The sequence below is a fragment of the Theobroma cacao genome, chromosome 3 (genome assembly GCF_053813885.1).
Source record: "Theobroma cacao isolate CCN51 chromosome 3, ASM5381388v1, whole genome shotgun sequence".
Classification (NCBI taxonomy): Eukaryota; Viridiplantae; Streptophyta; class Magnoliopsida; order Malvales; family Malvaceae; genus Theobroma; species Theobroma cacao.
The window spans coordinates 34,652,529-34,672,525 of NC_142641.1; the positions used below are offsets into that span (position 1 = coordinate 34,652,529).

At 32.6% G+C, this 19,997-nt stretch overlaps 3 protein-coding genes across 3 annotated transcripts; 2 read left to right on the forward strand and 1 right to left on the reverse strand.

The window, feature by feature from the left end:
• Positions 1–5,605: 5,605 nt before the first annotated feature.
• Positions 5,606–7,094, forward strand: LOC18604915 (flavonol 3-O-glucosyltransferase UGT89B1-like). The gene is given in 5 exon segments (XM_007037618.3): positions 5,606–5,978; positions 5,981–6,135; positions 6,137–6,227; positions 6,230–6,469; positions 6,472–7,094. Coding segments are annotated over 5 exon segments (1,317 nt in total). The 5' UTR covers positions 5,606–5,770.
• Positions 7,095–8,606: 1,512 nt separating this feature from the next.
• On the forward strand, positions 8,607–11,560 carry LOC18604916 (uncharacterized). Its single transcript, XM_007037619.3, has 2 exons — positions 8,607–8,971; positions 9,592–11,560. The coding sequence occupies exons 1-2, from the start codon at positions 8,705–8,707 to the stop codon at positions 10,588–10,590; spliced, it is 1,266 nt and encodes a 421-aa protein (XP_007037681.3). The 5' UTR covers positions 8,607–8,704; the 3' UTR covers positions 10,591–11,560.
• Positions 11,561–16,914: 5,354 nt separating this feature from the next.
• On the reverse strand, positions 16,915–19,500 carry LOC148763757 (protein FAR1-RELATED SEQUENCE 5-like). The gene is made up of 4 exons (XM_088804612.1): positions 19,266–19,500; positions 18,815–19,155; positions 17,577–18,218; positions 16,915–16,980 (listed from the first exon to the last, which is right to left on the reverse strand). The coding sequence occupies exons 1-4, from the start codon at positions 19,498–19,500 to the stop codon at positions 16,915–16,917; spliced, it is 1,284 nt and encodes a 427-aa protein (XP_088660738.1).
• Positions 19,501–19,997: the final 497 nt, after the last annotated feature.

Consider the following 19,997-nt stretch of genomic DNA (forward strand, 5'->3'; position numbering starts at 1 on the left):
GTGATGCACCATATTTTGTCTGCTCTTCTCTCTTTCTTATAAAACAGCTATACATATATATATATATATATATATATATATATATATATATATATATATTTGAAAAGGAAATAGATAATTATATATTAAAAAATGTCAGCAATAATATACACATTATATGTTTTGAACAGCAAGATTAGACTACTGTTTTCCCTGACGAAAGTATTCATGAACAACTGCACAAGTCTTCTAGCCAAGAAAAATGAAAAAAAGCACCTTCACCCAAGTCCTAGTATCTCATGACAAGTAATTCAACCCGGAAACTCGATCGATCATCTTTGGAACAAGCCATATGTGCTTCTCATTGATATTTGATTGAATCTGTGAAACAGAAAGACACAGAGAAATGAGATGACAAAATCTAATAAAGCATCTCGTGCATCCAAGAACTAATCTGCGTACACACAACACAAAACAGAAAGAGATAAACGTAATAATCATAAGATGATTACATAATCAATTTAACCATGGCTACTCGTCCACAATATATTATTGTACGTACCTTCAAACATGACACACATCTAAAATGGCAATATTTCTGCAAATTTCTAGTTCAAGGCTAAAAAGCAAATACATTTTATTGTTTTCTGATAATAGAATGATGACAGATAGGAGATTTTCCTGATCATCGATGGCAATGTCATCTGCCCACTGGATTTGCAGTTACGGAACCCAAGAATGGAGATAGTTCCTGCATTCTTTATGAAATATGTCATCACAGATGGGCCCCCGTTCTAGGAAACTAACAACTCTGCTTAGTACTGAAGAGTGAGATTTGAACTCGTAATCTTTCCTCTAAAGAAGAATAGGAGCTCACAAGTAAGATTCTTGACTGCTAAAGGCTCTTGCAAAACAGTATTGAAACTTCTTAGCGAATCCTTTCCTTCTGTATCGGTATAGACTCTTATCATTTGGCTACTTACAATATAGCATACTACTATATAAGAATATCAACTCACAAGGAACAGCTACCTAGTGAAGAGATTGCAGAACAAACGATCAGTTAAATAAGGTCATTACAATGAATTGGCATGCATGGTTGGAGTGTGTGGTCTCCATCAGCACCATGGTCTACTCAGCCACCATAGCCAACCAACTCTCTAGATTGATTTATATATATAAAGAACAAAGCTCATTGTCCCAAATTACTTAGGTAGAACGCTTTATATATGGCTCTCATTAAGTTTCATTGCAAAGGGGAACTACAAGTCAATGGCAGTGCAAGGTACATTTGGTGCAAGATTTATTCGCTCTACAAACTGCTTATTCTTTCCCAATCTTTAAATAAGCTGTTTCGAAATGAACTAGAAAACAAAAACAAAACCAAACTGCTTGGATGAGAACATTCTATACTACAAGATTTTTCGTTTTCAAGCAATCACATAAAGTTACTTACTCAAACTGGTGGCTTTGAAGATGATACTGCTATATGCATTTTTAATAGCATTTGTTGCATGCGCATGGTCAACATTTGATCAAAATGCTGTTGAATTTTCTCCTCAATCCGTTGGTCGATTCGCTCTTGGTTATTTTGCTCAATGATTTGCTTCATGTGATCCTCCAATCTAACCCTTTTTTCCTGCTCATCCTCTATCTTCTGTTGTAGACTTTGCACCAGTTGCTCTAATTCTGTTACCCTAGCCCTGGTGCGACCCTTCCCACTCTTTTTGCCACCAAGATGAGGTGACAAATGATGACCTCTTGCACTTGGACCATTGGCTTCATCCAAAATTCTCCTTCCAGCGAGAAAAGGAGGCGACAAATAGTTAGGGAGTGAAGAGAAACTTGGATTATGATGTCCAACCTCAGGGATATTTGATTCCCTTGCAATACCAAAAAATGGAACTCTCGTCTCCACTGGTAATTTCACATTAAAGTTTCCAGATATCTTTTGATTGTCCATAGCAATATTAACTTTAGTTTTGTCATGGTTATACCTAGAAAGAGCACAGCCATAACAAAACCAAGCACCGCCAGCAGGTACAGTCGCACTGAAGCCAACACAATAAGTATGAACAGCTGAATCACAGATATCACAAAGTAGCCGACGGTTACTTTCATCAGCTATACCATGGCAAACGCGGCATTTAATATCTTCATGAGGATTAAATAAGCCAGATGTTGCATTTTCAAAGGGATGGTTAGCCTGCATTGGTAACAAATATCAATATATCTCAACATGTACGTAGGTGTTGCATTTCCAAAGGAATGGTTAGCCTGCAATGGTCACAAATATCAATATATCTCAACATGTACGTAGAAAGTAATTATAGAAATGATAAAATTGTAATACTCATAAAAAATAATTATCTACGTAACTATAAATGACGTCATTTATAAATAATTACATAATTTATGAATTTGTAAATAACATTGTTTACGAATAGTTAGATAATTTATGAATAGTCAAATAATTAATAACTTTTAATTATGATTTTTCTATTAATAAGAGTGAAAAACTAATCCATTCAGATATTTGTTATTCAAATATTTAGTTTAATAATAAATGCATGTATCTTTTGTTCAAATAATCAAGATTCAAATCTATTTTTCTCTTAATAAAATGATAATTGCTATGAGTTAGGCAAGCTTAAAAAAACTCTATGCAAATTAAACTCAAGAATAAAAACAATAATTAACGTTAATAATCAATTTCTTAAAATTAAACACGGGGAATGAGAAAATAATTAAAACGTGACCTGATTTCCTTGAGGGACGTTAACGAAGCGTTTGGAAGCAAAGACAACGTTCTTCTGTGGTCCATAGATGGTGGTAAAGTTGAGCTTGCAGATAGGGCAAAAAGACTTCACCTTGGCCCACTTTACAATGCAAACGAAGCAGAAGGTATGGTCGCAACAATCGATTGTGCCCCTGACTGCTGTTTTCCCGTCGTTTGATAAGCATACTCCGCAGAGAAAGGAATCTAACTCATCGCCGTCCGTTGATCGCCGTGGTCCATGTTCTCGGATAATGACTGGTTCAAATTTAAGCGTTGGGATTTCGAGGGTTTTGTTTGCCGAATCGCCCGCCATTTCGTCTCTGAATTCGTTGCCTTTCCCTCATGCTGGTCAGCTCACTCCTCATCTTATAGCACTTCATGTGTCAGAAATGGAAAAAAGAAATAGTATAAAATAAGAAAGGTTATTATGAGTATTTTAATATTTAATTGGTAAAAATAATTTTAAAATAAATAAATAATAAAATGATAAAATTTAATTTCTTTAAAAATAAAATAGTCATTACCATAATTTAGTAAATTTTATATAAAAAATATAAAATTACTCTTTATTATAATTTTTCATTTTAATAAAAAGTTTCTAATTTTGATTTTCATTAAATTTTCAAATTTTAATAATTTATTATTAAAATATTATTACAATTTTTTTCTGTATTTTCATTTTTCATTCTTTTAATTTCTATTTTTATTAAAATTTTAAGATATTAATTATTAATATAATTTTTTATTATAATTTATTTTTTCCATTTTTTCTTTTTTTTTTCTTTACTGAAACCTGGTGTCACCCATCGAAGAAGCTGTCGATGTTATAAAGCATCGATCTAGTCGTGGCGAACATCAAATTGGCACTCTAAAAACGTCAGTGATTTCTCTGATAGTTGATAAAGAAAAAAACTTAGTGGTAGAAGATGACAGTAGCCGTGGAGGAGGATGGTTGCATGAAGCTTGTTTAGAGAAAGAAGGGTGAGAGGCATGTATAGAAAAGAGAGAAACAGAGAAGGAAAATGAGATTAAAATTTTTTTTATAGTGTAGGGTTAGTAGTTTTAAAAGCGAGTAAAGGTATTTTTGTTCAAAATTTTAAAGTTTATTTCATAAGACTCAAAATAGTTAATATCAAAAGAAAAGTGATAACATATATTTTGTGATTTTAAAAAATAATCTTAAAAATAACAAGGAAAACTCATTTCTTCCAACTAGGGTCGTTGTAATATTAAAAATATGGGTTACTTAGACAACAAGCAAGGCCTTGGACTTTAACCTATTGGGTTGGTCGAAATCAAATTGTCATTCAAATATTAAAAATTAATCTCATTATAATTTTGATTTCATTCTCAAAAGGTTTTTTTTTTTTTCATTTTTGGTAAAATAGAATTTCATTGTAAAAAGGATTATATTTCATTCATATGCTTCTCAATTGTGGTGGCAAGTTGGAAGCAACCCAATTTCCTTTTTAATATACAAAAATGTACATGATGTAATTGTACCTTAAGAGGTAAAAAAGCTATTGGCCATCTTGCTTGGGATTTAAAGCATGATAGCAAGGACAATGAGTGTAAGTTGAGTAGAACCTTTGTCCAACCCACAGCGCTTGCTACTTGTAACGCGGCACTGAAACCAATAGCTGCAGCCAAAGTAGGATCCAAACCACTACAATTTATCAAGACAGCGAGCCAAGTTTACGAGTTTATATGTATAAATATTCGTTAACTGAAATCAAGTAAGCTAATACTGTAGTAGTTGATCGGAAAAAGACAAATGGCTCCTGCAAATCTATCTCTTCTAATGGTGACAAAGCTCATTAGTGTACTTTTGTACCCTCTAATTTGCTCATGTTTCTTAGTTTGGAAAATCAGGGTACTACTCAAATTTGCGCGGCTTATACTTGGGGCCATTTTTCATGGCCTGCAATTAAGTTGGAGCCCTGACTTTAAAAAACACACGAGGGATGGTTTAATATCATAATTTATAAGGTTCTGTTTAATTTTATATTTAATTTATTTATCTGTTTGTTTCATTTTTTATACGAGATATTATATTTAGTTATGATTATAATTTTTATTTATAAATGTGACTCCGTCGAAAAAACATTTTGCTTGAGACTTTGAGTTTTTATAGTGTTTTTCTCATGGACAAACGAAACAAGTTCTACTTTCAACCAAATTATTTTTTGACTAAAAGAAACATACATTTAAATACTTACCTTGTTGCAATTTTTTTTGCTGATTTTAATAGTCACATAATCTCAATTTTGATCATTCTTTTTTAAAAAATTATTAAATTCTGAATTCTGATCTTTTCAAGACATATTCTTTAAAAATTTAATGTTATATAATACTTAAAATAATAATAATCAAAATTAAATTCATATAAACTACAAAAAGTTACTAAAGGACAAATATAATGAGACGAATACAGTTACTAGTCTCCTCTACCCAATTCAGATTCCACATCCATCTAATCAGATTTATTATCAGAACCATTTTGTTTTTCTGGATACAAATCTACACTTACTATGCTATTCTACTTTCATTTTCGGGCAATGAAAACAGTAATGAATATTATATAACTACATTTACTTTAGTACGTATCTACTCACGCTTATTATCATAACATTTTTTTATTAAAAAAAATTAAAAATAGAAAAATAATGGATGTACGGAAGGTACAGAATTTAATCAAGCTATGACACGGTGTCATATCAATATTATATTTTAAAAAATAAAACATTAATATTTTATTGATGAAAGGTCAAAATTTGATGATGTGACTTTCAATACAAAACATACGTCTCCATCCTGGGGCAGGCATAATGCAGCCTACTTCAAGCACAGCAAAGTCTGTGTCGTCATTAAAAGAAGAGTCGAGTGGCCTTCCATCATTTCTCTTCAAACTCATTCAATCTCTCTGCTTGTTAGCCAAAAGGTTTTCAGATACGTATTCAGATTCACATTCCTTGTTGAACCTCCAACCAATTATATTCCTATTTACTACCCATGGCAATATTAGGCAGACATGCACACGTCCTAGTATTCCCCTTCCCAGCACTAGGCCACATGATTCCTCTCTTAGACCTCACCCATTACTTAGCCACCGCCTCTGATCTGACCATCACCATCTTAGTCACCCCGAAGAACCTCCCCTTGTTGACCCAACTCCTCTCTTCCCACCCTCAAATCAATACACTGGTCCTCCCCTTCCCTCCCACGTCGAGAACTTCAAAGACCTACCTCAATGCTGTTGCCCCGCCTTGATTCACGCACTTGGTCAACTCTATCACCCTTTGTTCTCATGGTTCGAATCCCACCCTTCACCTCCTTCAGCCATCGTCTCCGACATGCTCTTGGGATGGACTCAACGTTTTGGCTTCCCGTCTAGGCATTAAACGAATTGTTTTTTCCCCATCTGGCGCCATAGCATTGTCTGTTTTGTATACCCTGTGGCTCGATCTCCCTAAGCTGTCATTTCGTTTGATAAAATTCCGAAATGTCCAAAGTACCCTTGGTGGAAACTCTCTCCTACTTTTCGCGCGTGCGTTGGGGGCGACCCGGCTGGAGAATTTATCAAAGATGGACTTGTTGCAAACGTCAAAACTTGGGGTCTAATACTTAACTCTTTTGCTGAACTAGGAGGGCCTTATTTCGACCATTTGAAGAATGTCATGGGCTCTGATCATGTGTGGGCTGTGGGGCCCTTGCACCTTTCCATGTTAACAACAGTACTTCTCTTACTTGCCCCGTGCGTAGGGGTGGGCCCAGCTCGATCTCTGTGGATGGCTTGTTGACGTGGCTAGACACGTGTGAGGATGGCGAGGTGGTCTACGTTTGCTTCGGAAGTCAAGTCGTGTTGACCAATGAGCAAATGGCAGCCGTTGCGTCGGCGTTGGAAAAGAGTGGGGTCCGTTTCATATGGAGCGTCAAGGAACCCACGGAAGGACACGTGGAGGGAAGATACGGCATGATTCCAAATGGGTTCGAAGATCGTGTGGCTAGTAGGGGATATGTTATCAGGGGGTGGGCCCCGCAAGTTGCTATATTGGATCACCGAGCGGTGGGCGCGTTCTTGACTCATTGCGGATGGAACTCGGTCTTAGAAGCTGTGGTGGCTGGTGTGACCATGCTAACGTGGCCCTTTGGTGCTGACCAATTTGTGGACGATTCTTTATTGGTTGATGAGCTACGGGTGGCTAAGAGGGCGTGTGAGGGTGCGGAAACTGTGCCAAACTCAGACGAGTTGGCACGAGTGGTGGCAGAATCAGTGAGCAATAAGAACAGCGTAGAGAGAAACTACTATATATTATCTACATTTTCAATACATTAGTAAAAGTATCAATACATTAGTGATACTTATTGCCTTAAAAGTATCAATACATTTTCAACAGAATACTTACTACCTCAAAAGTATCTATATATTAGTAAATGTATCGATACATTTCTAACAGAATGTTCAAGCCCTTGTAGCAAAATTCAAAAGTATCAATACATGCCAAAATGTATCGATACATTATAGTGGGAATTCAAACATAAAAGAGACAATATATCTATACATGCACACATGTATCGATACAATATGATGTTGGAGCCTAAAATGAAAAGAAAAATGGCTATTTTCACATTTAATGCACTTCCAACTACCTTTGAAGCTTCACCAACTATAAATACAAGTTTACACAACATTTATAATGGTTAGAAGACTTTGAAATACAACTCTAAAAGAATAATTCATCTCAAATCATTCAATACTCTTTGTACTTTTTTTATTGCATTTAAGTATTCTATTGTATCACTTAGAGAGCTTTTATTGTTTATGTTCATTCTCACTAAATATTGTATTTAACTTGCTATTTAGCCTTTAAGAAGCATCTTAACTGCTCTTTAATCTCTTATTATATTCACTAGAGTAGTTATACCTTAACCAATTGAAAAAGTAGAAAATAAGTGGTTATACCTTAATTAAGATAAAAGATAGAGTGATTGCGCTTTAATCATAAAAAGACATTGTATTGAAAATGTTGTACTTGATCCATAAAAGTCATTATATTGAATTCTATTTCAATAGTGGATTTTAAACTCCTTAATGAATTTAAAAGAAATGACGTAGGCAAAAAAACTGAACCTCTATAAAAATTGTTGTGTTGATCCTTCTTCCTTCCTTCCTTACTCTACCAATTCCATTTTTATTTCCAACTTTACTTATTTTACAAGAATCTAATCGTCTTGCTTATTTTCAAATTAAAAATTTGGCTTAAGAAAACTTTATTTTCTTAAAATTGACAAGAAATTTTAAAAATTTTAAAAACATTTCAATACACCCCTCTTGAAATTATTCATATTGAACTTATAGCACTAACAAAAGTTTATGAGTTTGATTGAAGGTAATAAAATAACAAGAGTTTATTTAAATTTTCTTCACTAGTTCTAGAGTTTTTTTAAAATAAAAATAGTATATTTATGTCAAAATAATGCATGAAAATGAATTTTTAATAATATCATTTAATAAAATTGAAGTGATGTTCCTAGAAAGATCTCTAATATGCATCCTACCAACAAGATATTAAAAAGTTATATTCGTAAGAAAAACATTATACCCATATAAAAAGGTATTAGAATATTGATATAACTTTGATTAAACATAAAACACAATAATGTATGAATAAAACTATATTGTATTATTGTAAAATTTTTTTATCAAGTTAATATCTAATTCACTAATACATTCTATCATAATTGAATTATACTTACTTTTGAGATTTCTAATTCCACCACGAGTATATGATTATCCCTTCAATTTTATTTTTATTTTAATAGATAGAGAGTTAGAGACTACTCCAACAACCAAACACCCACCATTTCGACCACTCTGCCAAACGAAACTAAAGCTCCAAGATATTTTCCGAGCAAAAAGAGAGAAAAGACTACAAAGAAAATGAAATGGCGTTAGTTCGCAAGGGTTTAGTATCCGTGGCTAAAAGAGGTTTAAGCTCTCAAATTATGCTAATCCCTTTTAAATCTCAACGGTCGTTCTGCAACGAGCCATCGTCTGCCGATCCTCTTCTTAAGAAACTGCTTCAGGTGCCCAGCTCATTAATCAAGACGACGCTTGATTCAGATGATCGTTTTGCCCTACGAAATTCCGAATTTTCCTGGAATGCCCTTGTCGCCGGTCTCCCATCTTTGTCATCTGAGAAGGCTCAGCTGGTAAAAGCGGAAAATTGTCTTTTAAGTTCTTTCTAATATTACTGAAATTTGCAATGCCTTGTCTGGCTGCTAAGACTTCTGGGCATTAATGGAAAAACGTAAATTATTGAACATTTGCAGTTTTCATTTAAGTTTAGAATTTTGCTCTCGCAAACCATATATATCCGGGTTTGATTTTATTTATTTCCCTTGGAATTAAAATTTTAGAAACGTAAGGTTTTGAATGCAAGGAATGGATTTGATTGCCCTATTTTTCATCTGATGCCGCTGTTACCATTAGCTAGCAGTTTACATTTGACTGCAAATGTAATGCTAAAAACAGTAAATAGTATGGTAATAAATCTTAAATGCTATGCATGTTGCCTCTTGCTTTTTCCATTGAACTGATTTTTTACGGGAAAAAAACAATATAATGTACCTTTGTTTTTATTTTAATTATTTTCTTTATTTCGTGAGCTTTTTTTTTTGGACATTTTTCCTGTTATAGCGATTTTACAATAGCAATGCCAAACATTTAAAATGCCGAACCATAGTTTTTTGTATGGCAGTTTTTGACTTCAATTCAAGCCATACTTTTTCATTTGCAATGATTTAACTTAGCTTACTATTTGATTGGTCAGGTTTTGGAATGGAAATTAGAGAAAATGTTGAAGGACAGTGAGAGAGATTATGATCAATACTTGAATTTGATGTCTCTCTGTGCAAAGACTCAAAATGTTCCACTTGCAATGCATGTGTTCACTTCAATGGAGGCTCATGGGATTAAACCAACGGCTTCTGTTTTCAATTCCCTTCTACATGCTTGCTTGTGTTCAAATGATGTGATAACAGCATTCAGCTTATTTGAGATAATGGAGAGTTCAGAGGGCTATAAACCAGATGCTGAGACTTATGAGACTTTCATAATTGGCTTTTCAAGTTTGGGAAATGCTGTTGCCATGAAAAGTTGGTATTCGGCAAAAAAAGCTGCAGGTTATTGTGCTACTCTACAAACATATGAATCTCTCATTTCTGGTTGTGTCAAATCTGGTGACTTTGATAGTGCCGACAAATTCTATGAAGAAATAACGTCGATAGGAATAATGCCTAATGAGCGCATATTGGAGAATTTGCTGGAAGGGTTTTGTAGACAGAGAAGGTTTAGTCAAGCTAAAGAGTTATTGAAATCTTTTCTGGATGTTGGGCGGGAAATTAGTGTGAAGATGGCTGAGAAGATTGTGCGTTTGTATTCTGAATATGGGAAGGTAGAAGAAATGGAGGATCTACTTTCAACTGTAGTGGAGTCAGGTCAAGTTGTTGAAGTTATGTTGCAGGTGCACTCTGGGATTATAAGGATGTATGCCGCGTTAAATAGATTGGATGATGTAGAATACTCAGTAGGCAGGATGCTGAAACAAGGGTTATCATTTAGATGTACTAATGATGTTGAGAAGGTCATCTGCTGTTACTTCAGGAAAGAAGCTTATGATAGGCTAGATATATTTTTGGAACATATTAAGGGTTCCCATAAGCTTTCAAAATCAACTTATGATTTGCTGATTGCTGGATATCGAAGAGCTGGGCTTTCTCAGAGATTAGATTCGGTGATAAAGGACATGGAATTGTCTGGGGTTTTATAGCATCTTAGTTGGAAAGACAGGTTCTTTTGCAGACAGAATGAAACCAACAGTCTGTCTTTGGCTTTGACTGTGGCACTTTTGCTCATTTAAGTAGTGATTTAGGATATGCTTCCTGCACAATAATGCCGCAAGTCGCTAGCAGGTTTTCTGGAACCCATCGAATAAAACTGAGCTGACGTCTTCTGGATTGGGACTATTATATGATGGCTGCTCAATTAATTGCTTGCACTATACATGCAATAGAGCATTGTTCGAAGTTAAATTAAGTCAAAACAGTAGTGGGCTTGATAGAGATTAGTGAGTGTGTGAATTGCCAAAGGCAGAGGAAAATATGTTAGAAAATTGGAGACATTTTCTCTTTGGTTGACATCAAACTTTAGGTGCTCATACTGAAATTCTTTGGGGAGATGATCATCCTTTGCTTGAACCAAGTCTATGCTTTAGAATAATATATCATCATTGCATTGGACAGGTTTCTGTGCATGAGGTTTGATGCATCTGTTTGTAAAGGATGGCCTATACTGACCTTGGAGATGAATTTGGGCAGTGTAAGATAATTACTAGGAGTTAATTGACGAAAGAATTTCAAGATGCCAGAGAAAGCTATGCTGGTCTGGATCCCTCTGCCTCTGCCTCAGCCAAAGTTTTTGAGCCATGAGATTACAAGAAATGTGCCTATTGTGCGGCTTTTCTAAGAAAACCAGTCTTGATGGATAATAATAGAATGATGCTTGATGCTGTGTCGTTATAATTGTTCAGAAAGTAAGTGGTTTTCCTGCTTTTACGATTAAGAAAAGCATGGATCTGTCATTTTCTTCGTTCCTAAAATCTCATCATGTGTCATGATTATCATGGGAAGGTTATTCATTGCTACTGCTAGTGCCGGAATGGCGTTTGCATAATCTCCTCTTTTTTACGTAAATTTGTCGTTATGAGTTTTTAAAAATTTATGCAGAGCGCGCTTAAATGAGTTGTTCATTGTGATAGGAATAGCATGATTTAATTAATTTTGAATCTTGTTAACTTGATGTTAATACGTTATGAATTTATATTTGATATATTATTAGTGTACACTGTCAAAGAATTCAATATTATCAAGTTAGAATTTTCTAAAATAAATATCTATTACTTTTAAAATATTTTATATAATTAAATGGTAACATATATAAAAGGTGTAAATTACTTCTACCTTTCTAAGTTTTATCTATAATTTTACATCGATCAACATAGATCCATTAATATTAGAAATAGATAGTCGATTTAAAAAATTTACTATTAGTGCACAGTTACTATTTTTGTTTATTTAATAGCGTGGTATTAAAATTATCCCCATTTTACCTTTCTTGTTATGTATTTTTAAATCTTTTTTTTTCTTCTTTCTGTCCATCTCACTGGTCAGATATTCTTTTTCTCTTTCTTTCTTGTATGTTTTGAGTGGCCTTCAACATGGATGGGTGGCCGCAAGTAGGTTTGTGCAAAGACTAACAGCACGTTTGGTTCGCGAAATAGGCAGGAATAGAATAGAATTGTTATTCTGTGAGAATAGAATAAAGTGAGAATAGAATAGAATAGTTATTTCTTTGTTTGGTATTGTGAATGGAATAGAGCAGGAATTGCTATTATAACTTATTACAGTGTTTGGTTGGTGGAAATAAAATTGGAATAAGAAAGAAATAGGTGATAAAAAGACAAAAATACCTTTGATCATATTAACAATTATTTTTATAAAAAAATAAAATTATCTTTATTATAATTTAAATACACATTTATCCCAAAAGATAATTATCTATCATAATTATATTTTTTTTCAATTACTAAAAATAATTATAATTTAATCACATATTTTTATAAATAGATAATTATTTAAAAATATAATTTAATTATATTATATTTTATCTATCATAATCAATTAAATTTGTGTATAAATTTTTTTTTTAGCCAATTCTTCATATATTATGAATCATTTTCATATATTATGAATCATTTTTTTCTAAAAAAAAATGTAAATTATGTCTTTTGATAGATTAAATGCAAATTCATAAACCCTTTTTAAAAAAGAAGAAAATCATTTTTTTGAACCCAACATTTGGTGCTGAGGAAACATAAATGGCAAATAGAGAAATACCGTGTCTTTCAATTTATTATTTGCATTCCATATCTGGCAAGAAAATGACAATTTACCATTTTAACTAAAGCATATTGGCATGAAGATGCTATAAATATTAAAAGAGCCTTGTAATACTAAATGCCTTTTAGATGAAAATATTAGTACATATAATCTACAAATCATGTCTAGTTCAGAAAAATACACTGACCTTGAAATTAATGGATGAATATTCATCCTATTACACTAACTTACAACATGCATAAAACAAATAAAGTCGCTACAATAATATCACCCTTATACAACTACTAACATAACTGTCAATTCAAAAAGGTTTTGACTTGTTAATAAACCTCATAATTAATATCAACATCAAGCACAAATGCCCAAAAGTTACAATCTCTGGAACTTACCTTTACAAAAAGTTTTAGATTCATCCAAGCTCAACGGTCAACAAGAAATGTCCTCAGCCATTCAAGTCTTCGATCAGGATCAATACTAAAAAACATAAACATAAGAGTTGGAGATTCTGGAAGTTTAATTGAAGCTAAAACCCTTTTCATCGCTGTCAATCCCTCTACTTGACTTAAAATCCCATCCAACTCTTGAGCTTTTTGTTGGATGTTCACCTTTGCTCCAACATTTCTGCTAAACTCAATTCCAGCCTATTTTATGTTTTCACCCAATATCGTTGCAGCAGCAATAATTGAATGTGTAAAGGTGTAATTATAAGTTTCTTAAATGTGTAAAGGTCTATTCAACATTCAAATACAGAAGAACTGCTTCAAAGATTTTAACAACTCAAGACTGAACCCAACTAATCAAAATTTTATAAAGGTGCAATGCAGACGAAATTTGTTAAAAATTTTCAGTACCAATCTCAAATTTGATTGTCACAGCTTCCCAATTGAACCCCAAAAATAATGACAAAACAACAAACAGGAAGTTGCCATTGTCCAAGTCAGGGAGAAACAGGTATTGTTCACAACCAACACAGGAGGAAATACCAAACAAACTTAAGGCAAAGAGAAAGAATTTCACAAACCAAAATAAAAAATACTCATACGATCAGCATGCAGATACAAAAAACTTTTAACACAAAAGAAAAAAAAAATGAAAAACACCCAGATGATCAACAAGTAGAAGCATTTTCACTAAACTATTACAGGTCATTAACAGATAAAAATAATAACTATTACAGGGCATTTAAAAAAAATGTATACAATTTGTCTTATATTCTTATTATTATTATTCAAGTTGTTATTTGCTGCTTTCAAGTGATTTAAAGTATATTCTTGCTCTGTTATTTTTATTCAGGGAACATTATTTCTTGTAAGAATTATGGAATGAATTTAACATCTATTATAATTCTAGAGTGAAACCTTAGGTGTCAACACCACCAAACAGCTACTCACACCTAAATCCCAGCAATTCAATTCGCAGCAAACCAGCAGAACCCTGTGTCGTTGACTCACACCCCTAACCCAACATCCACGCAGAAAGCCAGACCCAACAGCAACAAGGATTTTAACCCTAAACACTTACAGGAAAACACACAAACCCAAAATAGTTTCATAGCAAAACCAAATCACAACCAATCAACAGAAAATAAAAGCACAATAAGTAAGTACCTGGACTATGGAAGAGACCAACGTAACTCGAAAGTTGGACGAGAGAGGCAGTGCTATTGCTAGAACCCAAACAGTGGAAGAGTGGCAGAGAGAAAGAGGGGAAGAGCGGTTGAGAGAAAGAGGGAAATGAGGAAGAGAGAGAAAAAAATCTTTTATATGGATCAAATTGTAATTTTGTAAATTTGGTAAGGGCATTTTAGTCATTACATGTTTGACAGTTATTCCATGAGACATGGAATAGATATTACCGGGGGAGGGGGAGGGAATAGATAAAGCTGGCTAAAAGCCAGCCTTATGGAATTTTTATTCCTGCGGAATAACAATTCCGTGTCCCAATTTTTAACCAAACGAAGGTGTAGAAAATGACCGGGAATAGAAGGGGAATAACATAGCTATTCCCCATACCAAACATGCTATAAATGAAACAGGGGGATGAGCGGCATCAGGTTTTGAGAAGATTACGGGCAGGGGCGGAGGGTATAGTGTATTTATAAAACCCAAAATATTTAAAATTTTTTATTTATTATATATTTTTAAAGAAATTTTTATTTATTATATAATTTTTTTAGGTAAAATATCTTTATCTTTAAGTTTTAATTGAAATGTCCATTAGTTTTCAAAATAAGTATTTCATCTTAAGAATGTAAATATCTTTGAGAAAAATTATGAAAAAATTAAAATATTTTTTTATTAATTTAAAAAATTATTGTTATAGGTGCTTCCCAACTCCCCAAAAAGAACATTGGCCGGTGCTCTCAAGGAAAGGGAGCACCCATCAGTGCTCCCCTTGGGGAGCTTGATGCTCCCTTAGAGAGCCCTAATCAGCAAGTTGATGGAGAGCTTTTTTTTTTTTTAAATAAAAAAAAATATATATATAATAGTAATTTTAAAAATTAATTAAAGATAAAATTATTTTTTTATTCTTATTATATTATCAAGTTGACGAAAATCGTAATAGTTGACTAACGATTGAATTTTCGTGTCTAGTAAAAAATATTATTTTAAAAATGAAGTGTTCATTTCAAAAAGTAATGGACTTTCATTCAATTTTGATCAAAATTTTAAAAAATAAGAATATTTTATTTTTTTAATAATTTTTTCAAAATAATTTTTTTATTTAATAATTAATATAAATAAAAAATAATAAAATAACTTCATAAACTTTATTCAATTTTAACCAAGTTCTTAATTTATCCGGATAAAAATCCTCTGCCCCCCTTTTGTGCCTCCATTCGTGCCTCCTCTCTAAATTTTTGCCATCTGTCCTATCTTTTAATGGGATGTTAAAACGATCATGCCAAAAATTTTAGGCAGGCTGTTAACGTTACTTTAAAAATAAAAAAAAATTCTCATGGTAGGTTTTTTTCTTGTTTGCTGCCGACTTCACTTTTACTCGTTTTGGCTGCCTACTCCTCTTTTACTTCACTTTCACCTTTGCCGAGTACTTTTTGTAAGTTTTTTTATTAATTCTTTAGATTTCAATTTTATATTTATTGATTCATTACATGGTGTTTTATTCAATTTTGTGCTTGCAAATAACGTTTTGGGTTGTCTTTTAGTTGTTTATGATGGAAGATTTGGATTCCTAGCTGATCTCGGTGTTACCTCATCACTGCTTTACCATGAAGGTAATTCTGAGAGTTCTATTTCCAGAAGGATATGTTAGTGGGAAGTTGACGATGGAGATTTTGGGTTTCGATTCTGCTGATGGTATCTCTGGAAAGAGGGGAGGAAGTTTTTGCTGACCGTTTCTGCGCTGCATCTATTTGTTTGTCTGTTTTTTCTTGAGTCTGTCTCATGTTTCTGTCTTTTTTGTTCTGAATGTTCGTTGGAAGGTCAGGTTTTTTGCTGTTTCTTTTTGTAAGCTCAACAAAGATAGGTTGTGTTTGTAATGACAGGGACCTTCTTTTGTACAGGAGTATTGGGAGAGTATACCTTTAAGGAATAAGGGCATACTTACCAATATTCTTGATGTTTAGCTATGGCTGTCCGCCATGGCTCTTGTAAAGGGGAAGTCTTTTCTCCTGAAATCTCTCTTTGCTTTTCAAAAAAAAAAAAAAAATTAGTGCCCCTTACCTTTCAAATGTTATGTGATGTTCAATAAACTCTTCAATCCCTGTTAATCAAGTAGTTTTTTAATTTTTGATTTTTTATATAGGTTTTTTTTTCATTATTAACTTGCAGGGACATGCTCAGAGATCATCAAGTTCTGCAGGTAAAAGCCAACCATCCCAAAAAAACCCCATTTCATGTAGCCCCCAAAAAATGTTGACGGAAGACTCACCTCAATTAGTAAATAAGAAAAAAAAGAAGCAAACACTTTTTTTTATCATGTATTATCATCGAATCTAGATGAAGACACTAGAAAGAACAGTGAGTTCGGCATCCCAACTTTCCAACCCAATAGAAGTAGAAGACTTCAAATTTATTCTTGATATCAAATAAAATAATGTTTGGCATAATTCAAACTATATAGAACTTAACAAATATGAAAAATCAAAGTTTTATCTCAAAAGTAAAATAAATTCCTTTTATCTTTCGCAAGTAAATTACAATAATATTTAAAACATGTTGGTGAAGTCATATCTTTCATCTATCTTTCTCATCTCCTTCCAAAGTTTCTTTTTGTGAAATAAGAACTTGTGGTATTTGAGTCTATACATATACAAATAAAAAATTAATTAAGTATTATAAATAAAAATAAAAAAATAAATTTGTTTATTAAATATAAAAGAAATTACTTGCAGTAAATCCACCATGCTTATGATAGTAGATTGATGGATGCCAACATGAGTTTGCTGTCAAATATTCAAATATATAAGTGATATATAAAATATAAAATTTAATTTTACTATTATAATATTTTAATTACCTGGACAAATTGAAATGATTGAGTACATTGATTGAATCTACTTGTAGCACTATGGTACAAAGAATGAGCAATTTTACTTGAATCTTATGAAATTATTAGAATAGATACATGATTATATAGATTAGAAGGAAATTATAATTATAAAATTAAATCAAAACATAGTATAAAACAATATCAAGAAATTATTACCCTTACCTCTTGAACTAGTGGAGTCTTTACTAATTTATCAATTTGACATCTTTTTTTTCTTTTTGCTTTTTCCAAAGCATTTTTCAATCGACGAGATGATCTATCTCCTTTTATTTTTAGGTTTACATTTGATTCCCTTGATTTTTTGGCTTTCTTTCTCATTATGCCCACTTTCGTCAAATTGACAAACCTGTTTTCCATCACTAGAGCTTCGAGACTCTTCAATTGATAATTGCTTCAAAGTTGTCTCAACTTTGCTCAATGTCTTTTCTCCATCACTCATAGCCATATTAAATGATTGCTCACTCATTGCAGCTCTTGTTGCTAAATTAGAATACCATCGAAGCAAAACTTTGTAACGAGTACTTACATCTATTTTAGGATCATTTGATCTAGTGGATGTAGAAGAATTTATCACAACTCCAATCTTCGCTTTCTTGGTCCATCTTTTTAATATATATTGATCTGGAACTCGTTTAAAATTCTCAAAGGAAAGCACCTTCAAAGCATGAGTACATAAAATACCAACAAATTCAAATTTCTTACAACTACAGCTGACTGTTGAACTTGATGAATCAAATGTAACTGTATGATGACGAGGTTTTCTTAGAGGAATGACTTTGTAACTAGTAGTACTACCAAGGATTTCAGTTGTGTACAATTCACAATCCCAAGTAAGCCAAAGTTCATTAGAAAACATTTTAAAAACTGTTAAAGTATACACATCTGCTGCATGCTTTAATATCTCCACTGGAACTGGCAAAGATGGCTTGCTCTGGCTGTCTTTGTAGTCTGCTTTCAACTCCTCATAGCGTCTATCAACTAGCAATCTCTGAAAGTGTTGAAAAAAACGTAATAAATCATAGTTATAACCAATATACTTTTTTATTTGGTTATTCATACTCTCACTTCTTTCAGTAGTGGACATGTCAGCACAAAAAGTTTGTCGTCAATAAACCAAAGCCCATTTCTCCTTCAATTCAAATTGTCTATGTAGCCAACTATTATCTTCTAAATTGTATTTTGCAAGCATATGATCCCATGCATTTAGAAAATCTTCCTCTTCATCATGATCATAAACACAACTACTAAAATCTTTAGCAAAACTGCTAAATCTCTCAAATGTATCACTAAGATGTTTTGCTGCATTTTGATACATATGTCACACACATAAACGATGATATGTTTTAGGCCATTGTGAAGCAAGTGCTTTCGCCATTGCAACATCTTGATCTGTAAGGATCGTCATTGGTTTTTTCCCTAACATTGCTTTCAAAAATGAATCAAATAACCACATAAAAGTATCACATGTTTTATCATATAACAATGCTGCACCAAATATAACACTTTGCTTATGATGATTAACACCAACAAATAATGCAAAGGTCTACCCTCTTTATTTTTTCTATATGTTGTATCAAAACATACCACATCTCCAAAAGATTCATAATCTAATTTCATCCTACCATATGTCCAGAAAATATTTGTGATGAGATCATCAAGATCAACTTGGATAGCATAAGAAAAATTAGGGTCATCATGTTGCATATTTTGTAGATACTCTAAGACACCACCAGTATCTCCAACTTTCATTGCTTCTGTTCTCCTAGAACGTAAGTAATTATTGTAGTCCTCAGAAATAAAACCAAGATTCTCGAGTCCACCAACTTTTCTTGCCAAAAACCCAACACTCTCCTTTGGTGCTATTCTAAAGCAATCAGCAATTTCAAGTTCAACAGCTTGAGGGAGATTAATTGCCTTTTGAGATCCTAAAAACATACGCTTAAGCGAAGAAGCTAATGCATGTGTATGTTCTACAATAAATTTAGTAACACATAATTTATCATCATATCGTGAAACTTTTAATACAGCTAAACACCTAAATCTTGTTTCTGGACGATGAGTTTTGACATTGTCATCTCTTTTATCATTTCTTCAAGTTCCTTGGCAAGAACAACAAAAAACCCATCTACCCAATTACCATACTTATCCTTATGTCCTTTACTTCGTCGAATACTAAATCCAACTTCTTTGGCATATTTGTTGTAAAAATCATAAATATCTTGTTCTGTTTCAAATTCCATTCCAACTTTTGGAATAATTTCTTCCGACATATTTGCATGAGTTGAAATCATAATATTAGTATTAAAATCAATCATGTTTGAACACTTATCTTGCTCAAGATTCTACTCATCCATTGGTTCAGTAGATAGGAGAATATCATCTTCAATAAATTCTAATCTTCGACACAATTGATCTTTATTAATTTTATTTGTAGTTTCTTTATCCATACCCTAAAAAATAAAAAATAAACAAATTTAGTTATCTTTTAAATTAACAGAAGAATCATACCTTCTTTTTCTACTATTTCATTCTATATGCTCAAACATTTATTAATTAAGCACAATTAATGATAAAAATACATCAAATTTAAATTAAACAATACACATACACGTATATATAAATATATAAAGTTCGCCAAAATATAAAAAATAAAAAACCTAAATTAAAAAGTTAATGAAAAGAGAACCACCTACGATTAAATTTGATATCAATATTTTCATGAAAGAACCAAATACATAATGGAACATGAATAATTATGAATAAGACA